The sequence below is a fragment of the Trichomonas vaginalis genome, chromosome III (assembly GCF_026262505.1).
Source record: "Trichomonas vaginalis G3 chromosome III, whole genome shotgun sequence".
Lineage (NCBI taxonomy): Eukaryota > Parabasalia > Trichomonadida > Trichomonadidae > Trichomonas > Trichomonas vaginalis.
The window spans coordinates 3,124,448-3,138,365 of record NC_067205.1 but is presented as its reverse complement, the minus strand read 5'-3'; the positions used below and the strand labels follow the sequence as shown (position 1 = coordinate 3,138,365).

At 34.7% G+C, this 13,918-nt stretch overlaps 4 protein-coding genes and 1 pseudogene across 5 annotated transcripts, besides 1 other annotated feature; 4 read left to right on the top strand and 1 right to left on the bottom strand.

The window, feature by feature from the left end:
• Nucleotides 1–612: 612 nt before the first annotated feature.
• On the bottom strand, nt 613–1,994 carry TVAGG3_0632060 (glycosyltransferase family; the record flags this gene model as incomplete). The annotated part of the gene is made up of 1 exon (XM_001327893.1): nt 660–1,994. One exon carries the CDS (start codon nt 1,992–1,994, stop codon nt 660–662), a length of 1,335 nt encoding a protein of 444 aa, XP_001327928.1.
• Nucleotides 1,995–2,550: 556 nt separating this feature from the next.
• On the top strand, nt 2,551–7,437 carry TVAGG3_0632050 (uncharacterized protein; the record flags this gene model as incomplete). Its single annotated transcript, XM_001327892.1, has 1 exon — nt 2,551–7,428. One exon carries the CDS (start codon nt 2,551–2,553, stop codon nt 7,426–7,428), a length of 4,878 nt encoding a protein of 1,625 aa, XP_001327927.1.
• A 1,684-nt stretch (nt 7,438–9,121) lies between these two features.
• TVAGG3_0632040 (chromosome organization) lies at nt 9,122–10,219 on the top strand (the record flags this gene model as incomplete). Its single annotated transcript, XM_001327891.2, has 1 exon — nt 9,122–10,219. One exon carries the CDS (start codon nt 9,122–9,124, stop codon nt 10,217–10,219), a length of 1,098 nt encoding a protein of 365 aa, XP_001327926.1.
• Nucleotides 10,220–10,318: 99 nt separating this feature from the next.
• Nucleotides 10,319–13,918: part of a mobile genetic element that runs on past the window's edge.
• Nucleotides 11,033–11,879, top strand: TVAGG3_0632030 (protein of unknown function, DUF4106 family; the record flags this gene model as incomplete). The annotated part of the gene is made up of 1 exon (XM_051240855.1): nt 11,033–11,879. A coding segment is annotated over one exon (847 nt), but the record flags the coding sequence as incomplete, so codon positions are not given.
• TVAGG3_0632020 lies at nt 12,008–13,816 on the top strand (annotated as a pseudogene). The gene has a single exon. A coding segment is annotated over exon 1 (1,809 nt).

Here is a 13,918-nt window from a genome sequence, read left to right as displayed (position 1 = left end):
TTCTTCCAGGTATTTATTTTTGACTTTTAATATTCTATATGCTATATCTTTTATCATATAACATATATAGAGAAATGAGTCAATGATAGTCAATTTGAAAATCCCAAAGAATTTCTTTCATATTCATGAATTAATTATATATTATAATATTGCGAATAATGTAGGTCCTGTATTTACTATTAGATTTGTTCTTATTCATATTTCCCATACATGCTAATAATATCAGATGATATTTTATAATGTATCCGCTTAAAAATCACAAATATATTCAAAATTAATGGGAAAACGGCAAAATTTTAAATAATTAAAAAATACTAATAAAGGGTGTGAATATCAAAAATCTGGCGGAGCTGATAAAAATTCCTAAAAATCGCCAATTAAGGAGATTATTGGCGGTGATTCTTTTTATTTCGGAGATTTTGGACAAGCTTAAATATACCTTTTTTAAAATAGATTTGCAATGAAAATATTTTGAAGTGGCTTGTATTTTTGTTATGAAGTCAACCTTTATGGCAACATTGTTTTCCATTTATAAATCCCATTATTTGATTTAAGTTACTAGAATGTGTAATATATAAAATATATTCGAAAATTCAAACAAATCATTACAAATTTTATTCAAACAAAATTTCTATCATATAAACACAAAATGAAACAGATCAAGAACCAGTTATATTTGCAACTTTGAATCCAAGGTTTCTGTATTCATACTTCAGTTCTTCGTCAATGAAGTAGTCGACATAAATATGATCAACTAAGTTTTTGGGACATTGCTCTTGATGCCAAACATTGAAGAATTGGTGCAAATTATCTGTATTTCCCCACTTCTTGTTCTGAACAGCGTAAACAACCTGTTTCGTGTGTCTTATTACTCTTGGAATGTCTACTTTATATCCGGTCCTGCCATTATGGTCGAAATCCTTGAAGAACACACCAGCCATGAAGAACTCACTAATAATAGCAAGTTGTAACTGTTCAATGAACAAATTGTCAGGAAATATATTTAATATTCCTGCATTTCTGTGCATAAACACACTATTAAATAACTGCGAGCCACCTACAGTCACTAGAACTTTGATTGATGCCCATACTTTCATTATATGAAGAAGTTCTCCTTTGTTATCAAATTTCTCCCACTTTTGACCTTCATCTATCGGAACTTCCTTGTTCAAAGTATCTACTAATTCATCATAGTTCGAAAGGAATCGCATATCTTCTCTATTTAGCACAATAAATTTCGTCATCGGAATTTGATCAAATTTTTGGTTATCTATAAGCCTCTGCCTTATCATTTGGAGTCCGCCAGTCATAGCTCTGTGCGCATCTGACATTTCGTTAACAACGTAGAGGTGGCGGAAGAAGCATTGCTTGTTTGTATATCCATCAAAGACAATTGCACTGATATTGAGTAGTTTGAGCCAATCTCTGACACAATGACCACCTGCCCATGGACCGTGAATGGCAAATCCTTGGTCAAATACTTCCTGAGGCAAGTACATGAGTGACGACAGATAATCTACTATCAGGTGGCCCCATTGGTGATAAAAATCATGCACCCAGACACCAATATCGTATGTTCCTATAACTTCACGGGTTGATGGCTTGGCGTAGCTGTAAGGAGGCCTCATTGAAAAACCAAATTGATTTGTCATTGGGTCGTATGAAGAATAGACATTGTCATAAATTCCGACATATACCAATGATCTTGTAACAAAACAATATTCGGTCTTGAGGTCGTTTACTCTGTCTGATGATAATAAAGCATAGTTAAGCATCCAATACGGTATCTTCCTTGTGTATCGAATAAGCATATTTGAAGGAATTTGATAAAATGGAAGTGATGAATTTGGTTTTGGATTCGGATAATAGAAATTTTGCCAAATACTAACTTTCATATATGGTGTCTCCTCTTTCTTTTGGAACAGTAGACACGAAATTATTACAAATATGAAACTCAAACAACTATCACCGAGAATCTTCGATTTAAATTTCATATTTGAAAGTAAGACAAGATATAAGGGGGGGGTCACACCCATATTTTAGTTTTTAGTCGTTATTTCAATATTGACCATATATACAGCATATACATGTTGATTAAATTTATTTTATGCGGTCAAAATTCGCTCAAATCAAATCTATTTAGAATTGTATCAATTCAGATCATATCCAGATAGATACAAGCTAAGATTCTTCAACTTTTTGCTAAATAACTTATTGTTATCTTAATTATTCCCAAAGGCTGTTCAAATTCCCTCCATTTCTTAATATTAAGGCACTAGATTTGGATGTCTATGGAAGAATTCAGTTTAAACACGATAAACTCAAATCTTAAATTCATATTCTAATAGAAAAACATGAAGATATCATTTTTTTGGTTCAATAACAGCGATATTTTTTCAGGATCCACATCATTCATAACAACCATAATACAATTATTTATAACCATTAATATTTTGGCTGCTAAATAAATGGGATGTAATAAAATGACTGCAAATCGATTTTTTTTTATTGAGAGAGAACGATGGCTGACATGTGATATGACATCCATCAATGAATGAAATCTTGGATCGAAATTTTTCCTCAGGAGAGCTTTCAAAATACGGAAGATTACCCGTATCTGAACGTGAAGCGCATGCAGTCCGTGAATTGTGCTTTTTCAACTCAGTTCCTGCAATATTTTACTTACAATCGTTAAATCCCGCATCTTCAAAATATATTCTAGAGTCCCTCTCAACTTCAGTTCCTCCATTCTTGTATTCCCCACAAGACTCTGGCCATAATAACATGAATTTTCAACATTTTGTAAATTGCATTGCCAGATTTTTCGATTTTGAAGTTAATTGCGACTTAAAACTGTTATTCCTTCAAGCTATACGAGCATTGCATCCAAATTTTGAGCTAATTATCGATTATATCAAAACGCAAAAGTCAGATAAAGAACAACAACTTGCCCAGCTCTTACTCCAACTATTTAGACATGCACCACCACTGTTCAATGCAATACGACAAGATGTTTTGAAAATTTTGGATGTTTTCGACAAAAATGTTCTTTTTCAAGCGATTGGCTACGACATTTTTGACTTCTTAGGCCTTAACATATATCGCACAGAAGCAATACCTTTCACCGACATGGAAAGCGCAGAAAAACTATTTGGCAAATCGTTCGTATTTTCAAATCCCGAAATTATTCAGCGGCTACAGCAATATATTTTCACGAGATATCCATTTCCTACTACAACCATTTTTGGTGGTGGCAGTAAATTGGGCGCTTTATTTAACACTGCCGCTGCAACGAATCAGCACATTATAGATTTAACTCTTCTTAACTCTCTGAAGCAATACGACCTAGAGAATGATGAAGCAGGTACATCCTACTTGACGTTGTTCCCTGATTTGAAGGCAATTGCCCTTATTGGCTGCATGCATAAAAGAATGCAGAATACTTCATGGATTATCAACAAAATAAACTCTCTTACAACAACACCAAAGAACATATTTGGCGAATTTATGGAAAGACTTAAAAATGACTTCGAATTGATTACAAAAATCAAACAATCAACAGGAGTGAACGTTTCCTTGGCCAATCTTTCCGAAAATTCTTTACCTTACAATTTACGTATCGCTCTGGACAACTTTAACGGCGAAATTTTCCAAGAAACGCGGAATGTTAAGTATTTCACCATAAACGACCAAGATTCCACCGCAGATTTTGATTTTGTCTGCGCCTACTTCGCTGTCGGATACGCCGTTCAGTACTTTTCTCATCAAACAGACGACAAAATCAAAATCATTGACTCATCCATCCGAAATATCGAGTCACAGAGCGTTTTGCAAGCCGTCATTGTTGATATCTTCTCACTCATATTCCTGGAGAAGATCGGGTTCTGCTCCAATCCCTCCGCCGCCGAAAAAATAATTCCATTGCTTCTCGAACTGACGACATCCAACGAGCTGTCCGAGCACTTACGCAACGCACACCGCCGCATTCTTATCTCCAACCTCCTTGACCAGACGAACACGATGGACTGCGCGATGGCGTCGATTCAGTCGATGCTCGACCGCGCCCTGCTGAAGAAGGACTGGCAGATCGCTGAGCAGATAGCGCACTTGTACTCCAAGTCCGTCGACTTCTTCGAGATATACAGGGACACAGTGACAAAGGCAGCAGTAGAAGGAAATCCGCATAGAGATCTGATTTTGTTGGAAAAAGTGCTGACAAAAGACGAATCTCAGCTGTTCCAGTCAATAGATGGAAATAATGTCCCACAAAATGCTTACAAAATAGCAAAACAAAGACTTGAAAATGAACCTTTGGAATTATTCAAGCCAACTGCGGCCATTAACGCAATAAATAACAAACTATCAAGACTAACAGCCGTTTCATGGCCAGTTACAGAGCTAAACAGCTTTTTAAGAATGTCAGAAAAATTAAGTTCATTTATTGCGTACTTAGACCATTTATTACCCCAGCTCTTTGCTTCCCACCCTAATAAAACTATAGGAGAGATACTGGAATTCAATCCCCATCGAATTTTGTCCAATTTATTACACGAAGGGTTAATTGAACAGGCAAAAGGTATCGCAAAGCTAATAAATATGGATATAACAGAAGCTGTTTTACTTTACATGAGCGATAACATACAAGAAGCCATTCCTTACCTCTCAGATTATCCAATTGTTCAAATTGGAGGAATGATTTTCAATAATTTACATCCGGATGTAATGTATTCAATTTCTGTTGGCCGGTATATTGATAGAATTGATGCACAAAAGGAAAATCCAGTTGTTTTGGATTCAGATGAAAATTGTCAGACAGGAATCTCCCAGGAGAAGCTGGAATCGATGCTGAAGATTGCTTTGGAGGCAAATCCAATTGATTCTGATACAGTTATCGATGTTTCTTTCAGATTAAACTACGAAAAGTTCAAAAACACAATTTTAGAAATAATTGAGAAGGTAGATTTGGTCAAACTGAGAGATACTTTACAAAACTGCTACTGCGGAGACGAATTATTCGACAGAGTCAACATTCTTGCAAAAGTTTCTGGAATTTGCAACCCATATCCACTTAAAACGAGTCTTTCCAAACTCCTTAAGGACAATGAATACAATATTGCCGCAGAATTCATAACAGTTTTCAGATATGAAATGAATACTATCAATATCTTGAGAGAAGAAGCACTGAATCTGCTCCACAAGAACGAATCCATAGACAGAATACTTGATCTCGTACCAGCACTCAAGACAGAGATCATTTCGTCGCTTCCACAAAGATATCAAACTTCAATCTTGCAAGGAGCTGAGAAATTCTTCTCGAGTATACCAAAAACATGGAAGATAGAGCAAGATCCGGCAATTACAGCCAGATCCAACATAGAACAACCAGAATTTACTCAAATTATGCAACAATTTACAAATATTGACTGCTCAAAGGACTTAATCTCATATATAACATCAAAACTCGCACCTACAGATATCCCAATCGTGTACAAACTGCAAATGTTGGCTGATTTTGTCAAGAAATACGGACCTTGTTTCAAACAGCCATCAACGCTTGCAAAGTTTGTAGGGAAAAATATTTCGTCGTATGTTGACTCGCTAAACATCGACCAGCCGATGATTGAAGAATCTGCTCTGAAAACGTTGAACAAAGCAGTGCAAAAGATCACAGAGATACGACAGGTATTCCAGGAAATGAACTCTGTTGAGCCTGCAATCAATGATTTGCAAAGAAGAGTAACTTGTCTGCGAAAATTTATCAATTGTAACCTTTGTAACAAGTATGGAGTCGAATACTCGTTCAATGAGTTCCTTTCTAATGATTGCGGAAGTAATCTGATCAGACTTTGCTTGAAATTTGACGAATTTGAATTATCATCTCAAATTTCTTCGGTCTGGAACATCGAATGCAACGAAATCAAGGATAATTATGCCCAGAAAGTTATAGATCTTGGCTTATTTGATGAAGCACTTCGCCTGGCTGTTGACAGAAGAAAAAAGAAATCTCAGAACACCTCTTTCATCGTCCAAACGATGGTCCAGCACGTCCAATTCAATTCCTGGGTAGACAGAGCCCTTGTGAGCGAAATTGTTACCACAGGAATCCCTCCAGACATCGAGATATTCATGGATGAATTTTTACAGCAGGATCTGATCAAAAATTCTGCGGTTTTCCAAAACGTAAAATTCGAATCGTTTAAATCTACGGAGTCATTCGATGTAAGAGCGCGGAAGAGAAATCCAGAACGCGTCATAAATTCTCCGATTTTACAAAGGAACATGTCAAATTTCGATTTGATGCAGAAACACTCACTGCAGCAATCATCATCCTCGATACTCAACGACATTGACATAATTCCTCACTTTTTGTACAGATTAATCGGAATTTCGAATGCAGTTGTTGAAACAACTCCTCCACCAGAGGCCCTGTCAGCACTGGGCACATACCTCAAAGACAAAGCACCTCCTAGCGAGCGCTGCATCTATTTAGTCAAAAGAAGGTCGTTTATGATTCCTTTCCAGTTGATTGAGACGCAGAGGGACCTCCAGTCGAAGTGGAACTTGTTCTTCAACGCCATATTCATACCCGCACTCTCGTTCAGATCACTGGACATGCTCAAAGACTCAATGAAACAAAATGATCCTTCTCTCAAAAAATTCAATAACCTTCTCAAAAAGTTACTTGAAATTTCTAAACAAAGGAAACTCAGCCAACTGAGCTTCGACATAGAATTGCTTCTCGGAAGAACTGAAGCATCATTATACACGGCACAGGAACTTTTTGCATCAGCGGAAACAACGAAAGAAACAATCAGATGTCTGGACATGATCGAGAGGAGTTTGTCAACGATGGTTATGCCAGAAGTCAAGTATCTCGTGGAGGGAGTCCATCTGCAGAAGAAGTTCTGCGAGATATGCGTTGAAAAGGGAATAAATGACTGCAGAGCATTGAACATTTTCGGTGGAAATGAAGCAAAAATTTCTGTCGCGTCTTTTCTACTGAAAGACTCCAAATTCGAACTCGGAATGAGCATAATAGACTACACACAGATAAGTATGAGAAGTGTAGCTGAAAGATTATGCGATATGCTAGTCAATGAACATGAAGAAACAATTATCGAATTTTTAAATGAATTTGAGAAAAAAGTGACACAAAAATTTTTCAGTGAATTTATTTCACCGATATTGATGAGAACTGTTTACATGCACATGAACTCTCCGTTAGGATTAGTGATGATAAAGACACTTCAGGATGCAAATTTAAGAACTTTGCTTCTGATTCAATTTGGATGGACATTGGAGGCTTTCAATGATGCAAAGGCAACAAAGAATTATGATGTGATGCCTTTGATAGCTAAGGAAGCTTACCAGAAAGAACAACAAGCAATTGTTGACGAAGCAATGAAAATTCTTTCAAAAATCAAATAATGTAATTTAAATCTTTTTTATACTATTTTCTATTGAATTAATTAAGTGTTTTTCTCTTATTTAAATAGTACCTCCTTTACTTTGTGTAATAAATTTTATGGATTCATAAGAGTTTTATGAATAATCATGGATATTGTTTGAAAATTATAAATAAAACCTGGGACTAGTAAGACGACTCTTTTTTTCCAAATTTATTTCTTATACAATTATTTTCATTCCCGAATAGATATCAAAATTATACTAGTTGAGCTGATTTAGTATTATTATGGCTTAATACAAAACTCACATTTAAATGTAGTAACAAAGGTGATGAATTGAGATTCGTGATTGTACGCCAATTTGATTTTTCGATTCAATTGATTGAAAATATATTAGCATATAACATACTTGCTAGAAAATATGCAATTATTATGAATTAATAAAGAATGAATCTGATGTAGGAAAAAAAAGTATCAAATTTTGAAAATGCCTAATAAATTCAAATCAAATTCCATATGGATACATTGAAACACAAGAATTGGTTATGTTTAGCTGGTCTATTCAGAATTTTTGATTGCTAAAATTTATTGTTGTATATTATATTTTAATCGATTTTTTATTAAATCATAAAAACGATGAAATGGGAGAAATGATTAATTTTTCTATGAGCTGCATCAAATGTTTTCAATCAAAAATTCGAATTGTAAGGATTCAAATTAAAAACAGGAAAATGAATAATGCGATTAGATTATCTATTAATTCAATAAATCATGAGATTATTATTCGTAGTACCTCATCGTTTTTTTTGCAAAAAGCCAATAAAAATAATAACATCTTGCTTTTAATATAATTGCTAAATTTTAAGCTTTCAAAGAATAAATTTTTTGTGTGGTTGTAGCTCGATAATTGGATAAATCGATCTCAATCATTTCACTTCACATTTGATATTGATCTTTAATATCACCTCCTTCAATAAATTATTAATATTTAATGCCTTGAATTTTGAAAGATTCAAGTGATGTGAAGTCAATTTTTGAATATATATCGTTTATTTTCAAACAACTCAGAGATGTTTTAATTGATATTGCTTGTTATTCCATTAATTTTTCATTTTCAATTCAATATATAATTAAAACCAATATGACTACAGAGAAATCAAAAATAAATGGACCTGACATACTAATAGAGATTCATAAACTCCTTGTTCCGAAGCCACCAACTCCTGAAACATCTAAGCCAATACCAATAAGTTTAAAATCAGATGAAATTGTTGTTCCTCCTTCGGCACCACCTCTACCGACCAATTATCTAATCCCAAAAATGAACATTTATCAAATACCAAACATCAATTATAACAAAAATATTCAATCCCAAAATTTGAATCTACAAACACAGACAAAAGAATTAGATTTATCATCTCAATGCAATAACTCTACAAACTCATCGCATGCGAATAAACGAAAATACACTCTTCCTGAGATACTAACTACAAAAAATTTTCCGTCGAAGATCTTCCTATTCCAAGTCAATTTGAATATAAATCTTCACCAAATTCTAGTTCATGCGAGTACTCTAGACTTACAATGCCAGTTATTAATATTTTTGAGCTACCTCAGTTAAATCCGCCAAACCCAATATATGAAAACGATGAGAAACGAACAAATGGTATCAGATGCGTATGTAATTCCGAGAATCGTGACAAATCACTTGTTCAATGCTCTTTTTGCCATTTTTTGTGCATTCTGATTGTGTAAATTTTAGAAGAGTGGATGAGTCTGATGTATATTATTGTCCATTCTGCAGAGAAATAAGAATTAAATGCTCATGCGGCAATAATAATAACTATTCTGATAGATTAATTCAATGCAGTCGTTGCAAATTTTGGGTACACAAGAAATGCGAAGGTTTAGACTATGGATTTATTCCAAAGGACTTTATATGCAAAAGTTGTAAACCAGAGCGCCAGTTCCTAATTCCTTTTCAATTGTTAGATCCATTTGATTTAAATTTTATTGGAGATATTATATCCCACGTTAGTGACAAAGCACTATTAATACAATCAATACTAAAAGGAAACTTCAAAAACTTTATAGTTAGTGATTTATCATCAAACGAATTGTATTTCTTAACGATGATCTCGATTTACTTTCTTCAGTTCACTTCAAACATTTTCTCTAGAGATAAAGAGTTTTGGGCAATTCTTGTGGACTCTTTTTCCAAAATATTTCAATTGCATGAAACTGTAATTTTTACAACCATTGATAAACTTGCAAACAATCTTTTATATAAAAATGATTATGTACAATTGAATAGAAGTGTTGGGAGTCTCGAAATTACTACAAAGGCTCGAAACATTTTAGATTCAATGACAATTGAAGTAAATGAGAGACTCATGATGCCAAAAGTGATCTTAATCGATGAAGAAAGAAGAGTTACTACATATACTATGCTGAATAATGGAGAATTCGTTTGTGAATTGTCTGGAGTTTTAATGACAAAAGATGAAGTTGACTCTGATGAAGGAATACCAAGATATTGCATTACTGTGACAAATCAAAATCTAGTTATTGATGTCAGAAATTCATTATTCAGCCAAGCCCAATTAATTAAAAGATCTTTTCACTATAATTGCATTGTGAAGATAGAAGTTGTCAAAAAAGATATAAGAGTTTGCATATATGCAATAAATCCTTCCGGTCCTCTTGCAGAATCAGCAATTTCGCCTGCAATATTCGAAAAAAATGAAATTATTCTGCCCCTTGATGGGGATATACCATTCTACATTGATTTAATCAAGTGGAAAGATGAATGATTAATGTTAACTATGAATTTTCGGTTAATATTTGTATGATTTTTTAATCATATATATTAACTGCTATTGTTTTTAGTAGTATTGTAAAATGAATAAACAAAAAAAAAAAAAAAAAAAAAAAAAAAAAAAGGGAGTGGGGCTTCCAGGCACTTCGTGCCTTCTAGCCCTGAGGATGAATGAGTATAATGAAGTTTTTTTTTTCTTGGGGGATGGCTTCCAGGCACTTCGTGCCTTCTAGCCCCCGAAGATGTTTAGTATAAATGAAGTTCTTATATACGGGTCTTCCAGGAGCTTTTCACAAATTATATATGTTTTCATGTTTTGTCAAGACTTCTTCGTAAATGTTTTGTCAAGATTTCATCGTAAATGTTTTGTCAAGACTTCTTCGTAAATGTTTTGTCAAGATTTCATCGTAAATGTTTTGTCAAGATTTCATCGTAAATGTTTTGTCAAGACTTCTTCGTAAATGTTTTGTCAAGATTTCATCGTAAATGTTTTGTCAAGACTTCTTCGTAAATGTTTTGTCAAGATTTCATCGTAAATGTTTTGTCAAGATTTCATCGTAAATGTTTTGTCAAGACTTCTTCGTAAATGTTTTGTCAAGATTTCATCGTAAATGAGTGTAAATCCGACAAAAATAATGTTTATGTTAGAATGTTAGATCTAACACCTTTTCTAACATGTTTTCTAACATCGTAGAAAACTCTTGAATTTTCATGAATTTCATCGTACACGTTGACCGAGTAGTTTTTTGTGCTGAACAAGAAGTGTCATATAAACATCTGTCAAAAACCGTTTTTTACTTCACTTAAAATGCCACGTAAGCTACGTAAGAATATACGTAAGAGGAAGAGAGCATTGAAACATCCAATAGTAAAACTGACACCACAACAACAGTTGCAACAACAAATTATGAATGACCCCACTATGTTGCAACAAATGTCAAGCAATCCTATGCTTTTAAACCGAGTTGTTGGTGCACAGAGTGGAGGTTTAAGAGCGGCACTTTTAGCGAAAATGGCAGGCTATGGTGGAGCTGCAGACGGAACAGCTTATAACCCTCAAAGTCAAATGAATTTGAGTTCACTCAAAAATCAAATAACAGATGTCAAAAAGTCAAACATAGACATACAGAAACAAATAAGTGAAAACGAAAAGAAACTAGAATATGACAGACACACAAAGAAACTCAATGAGTTAAACGTAGAGAAAAAGAAGAAAGAAGAACAACTGAAAGAACTAAGTACAGAGGAATATGCGAAAAAAGTGTCAGAAAAAGCAGCAGAAGTAGCAAAAATGGAACAAGATGTTGTAAATTTGAAAAACCATACTACTCAATATAAAGTACTGAAAGATGAAGAAATAAAACAAAAAGCCCTGAAGACATATATGGATAGCGATGAGTATAAAAAAGAAGTTGAAGCAAATGTAAAGGCAGAAAAACTTTTACAGTTGCAAAACCAAACCGTACAGTATGAAAACTTAGCACAAGAAAGTAAAAATAACGACGCAGCCATGCAAAAGGCAATGAAAAGCGCAGAATATATAAAAGCTAACAATGACTGGTTAGATGCCCAAGCCAACGCTAAAGCAGCCCAACTTATAGGGTCAATAAGGACAAAAATACAAGCGGATGAAGACAGTTCAAATGAAGCTTTAATGAATGCTGACTTTAAGAACGCCTTCGAAGCTCTTCATAGTAAGGTGAAACTAGTGAACGACTTCTCATCTGGAAAGAAACTGAAGTCTGAAGGTTTCGACAACGAGTTAAGAGAAGTAGCACAAAATATGACGAAAATAACAGATGCAGCAACGAGACAGGCAGTTCAAAGTGCCTATGACGCCGTTAGAACAACTGTTGTGGAAAGTCAAGAAAAAGAGTTACAACAGACCAAAACAGACCTAGTAAATGCTTTCTTAAGAACGAAAAGTCAGGTAGGACATTACGCTGCAGATGGAACATATGTGCCAGCTGGTGGAACTTATATACCACCAAACCCTCCAAGAGAAGCACCTGCACCAGGACTACCTAGAACATTTACATCGTCACATGGACACAGACACAGGCATGCACCAAAACCAACAGTTCAAAACACTGCACCACAACCAACAGTTCAAAATCCAGCACCACAACCAACAGTTCAAAACACTGCACCACAACAACCACAAACAGAGCAAGGACATAAAAGAAGTAGAGAACAAGGAAACCAAGAATTCTTAAAAATGCTTAAAGAAGAGTGTGGTTTCCCAGATACTATTGACTTTAGTGACAGATATAAAGAAGCTATTGGAAAGTTCAAGGATGGAAATACTGACCCGAACCTATTTAGCTTTATGGCTCAGCACCAAAACGGATATAATCTCAAACCTGGAAAATACAAGCTCGCTAAGGGATATGATTTAATAGCATATCATCCAAATGACATGGATGAATTTACTCCGAGATATTTGATGTCAGAGCTAAATGACAATTCAACTTTCGTCATGAAACGCGTAAAAAATAGAGACGGAACGAAAGAACAAAAGCTTATGAATGCGGATGACGTAGATAGGGAAATTGTTGAAAACGGTCTCGGAATATATGAAATGCCAGCAGATGAGGTACAAGAAACTCCACAGGAAGAAGTTCAGATACAACCAGACATGGAAGAAATAGTTCAGCAACAACAGCTAGAAGAGCCTGAAGGAAACGAACAAGTCACTCCTTTGGAAACTAACTTCACAGAACTAGATGAAGATTTGGAACAGCCGAAAAATCTTGACCCTCAACAAGAGTATGCGGAGAATATGGAATATTTCCAAGAGTCTAAAAAAATTCGGCTGACATAGTAGAAGAATATCGAAAAATGTTTGCCGACATAAAAAGACTCCAACACCAGATGAAAATATTCTGCATAGAATGGAAGTACTGAAAGAAAATGTACACAAATACAACAACCCTTTTTACTTACGAGCATTTAACGTTCAATCTTCGGATGAACTCGGTGAAAATAAAAGGTTAAATTTCAAGAAAACATATAGAAATGAAACATTGTTTAAAGTTCATTCAGAAACCTAACCAAGATGGAAACAAACCTACTTTTGTTTCTGCAGACGATGGAACTACAATGAGATGGGGTCATAAAGCTAATCCGGATAGGTGGTTCATAAACTTACAACCACAATTCCAAGAAGTTGTAGACGCAATGGAAGTGAATGGTGAACCAGATATAGCTGGTATTTTCAGCGCGGCTTTAATGCCATTGAAAGATATGAAAGATGCAGATATTTTGAACCAGTATGAAATGAACATGGCTGATGGAAATAACACCTGACGTTCTAAAACATTTATCTCAAAGAACTACACAGAACCATAGAGATGGTATATTTGGTGAAGAGTTTAGAAAGAAAGTTAGGAGAGCGAAGGAAGAGAACCTATTGTACATGACCTTGCAAACGAAAGTTTACAAAATGTCATAAAACTTACTTTGCAGACAATGAACCGAGAAGGGATGAATATTTAAGAAAACTCAAATGGACAGTACCAAATGAAATGTTAGTATTGAAAAACATGTTCCTTGACAAAATAAAACCAACTACAGAAATAAACGACGCAAGACTGAAAGATTGGGTAAAAGCTTTCCCATTCACAAAAGATATAGTTGGTAACATGGAAAGAAAACCAGAATGGCTACAAAAACATATATTTGGAAACGAGCT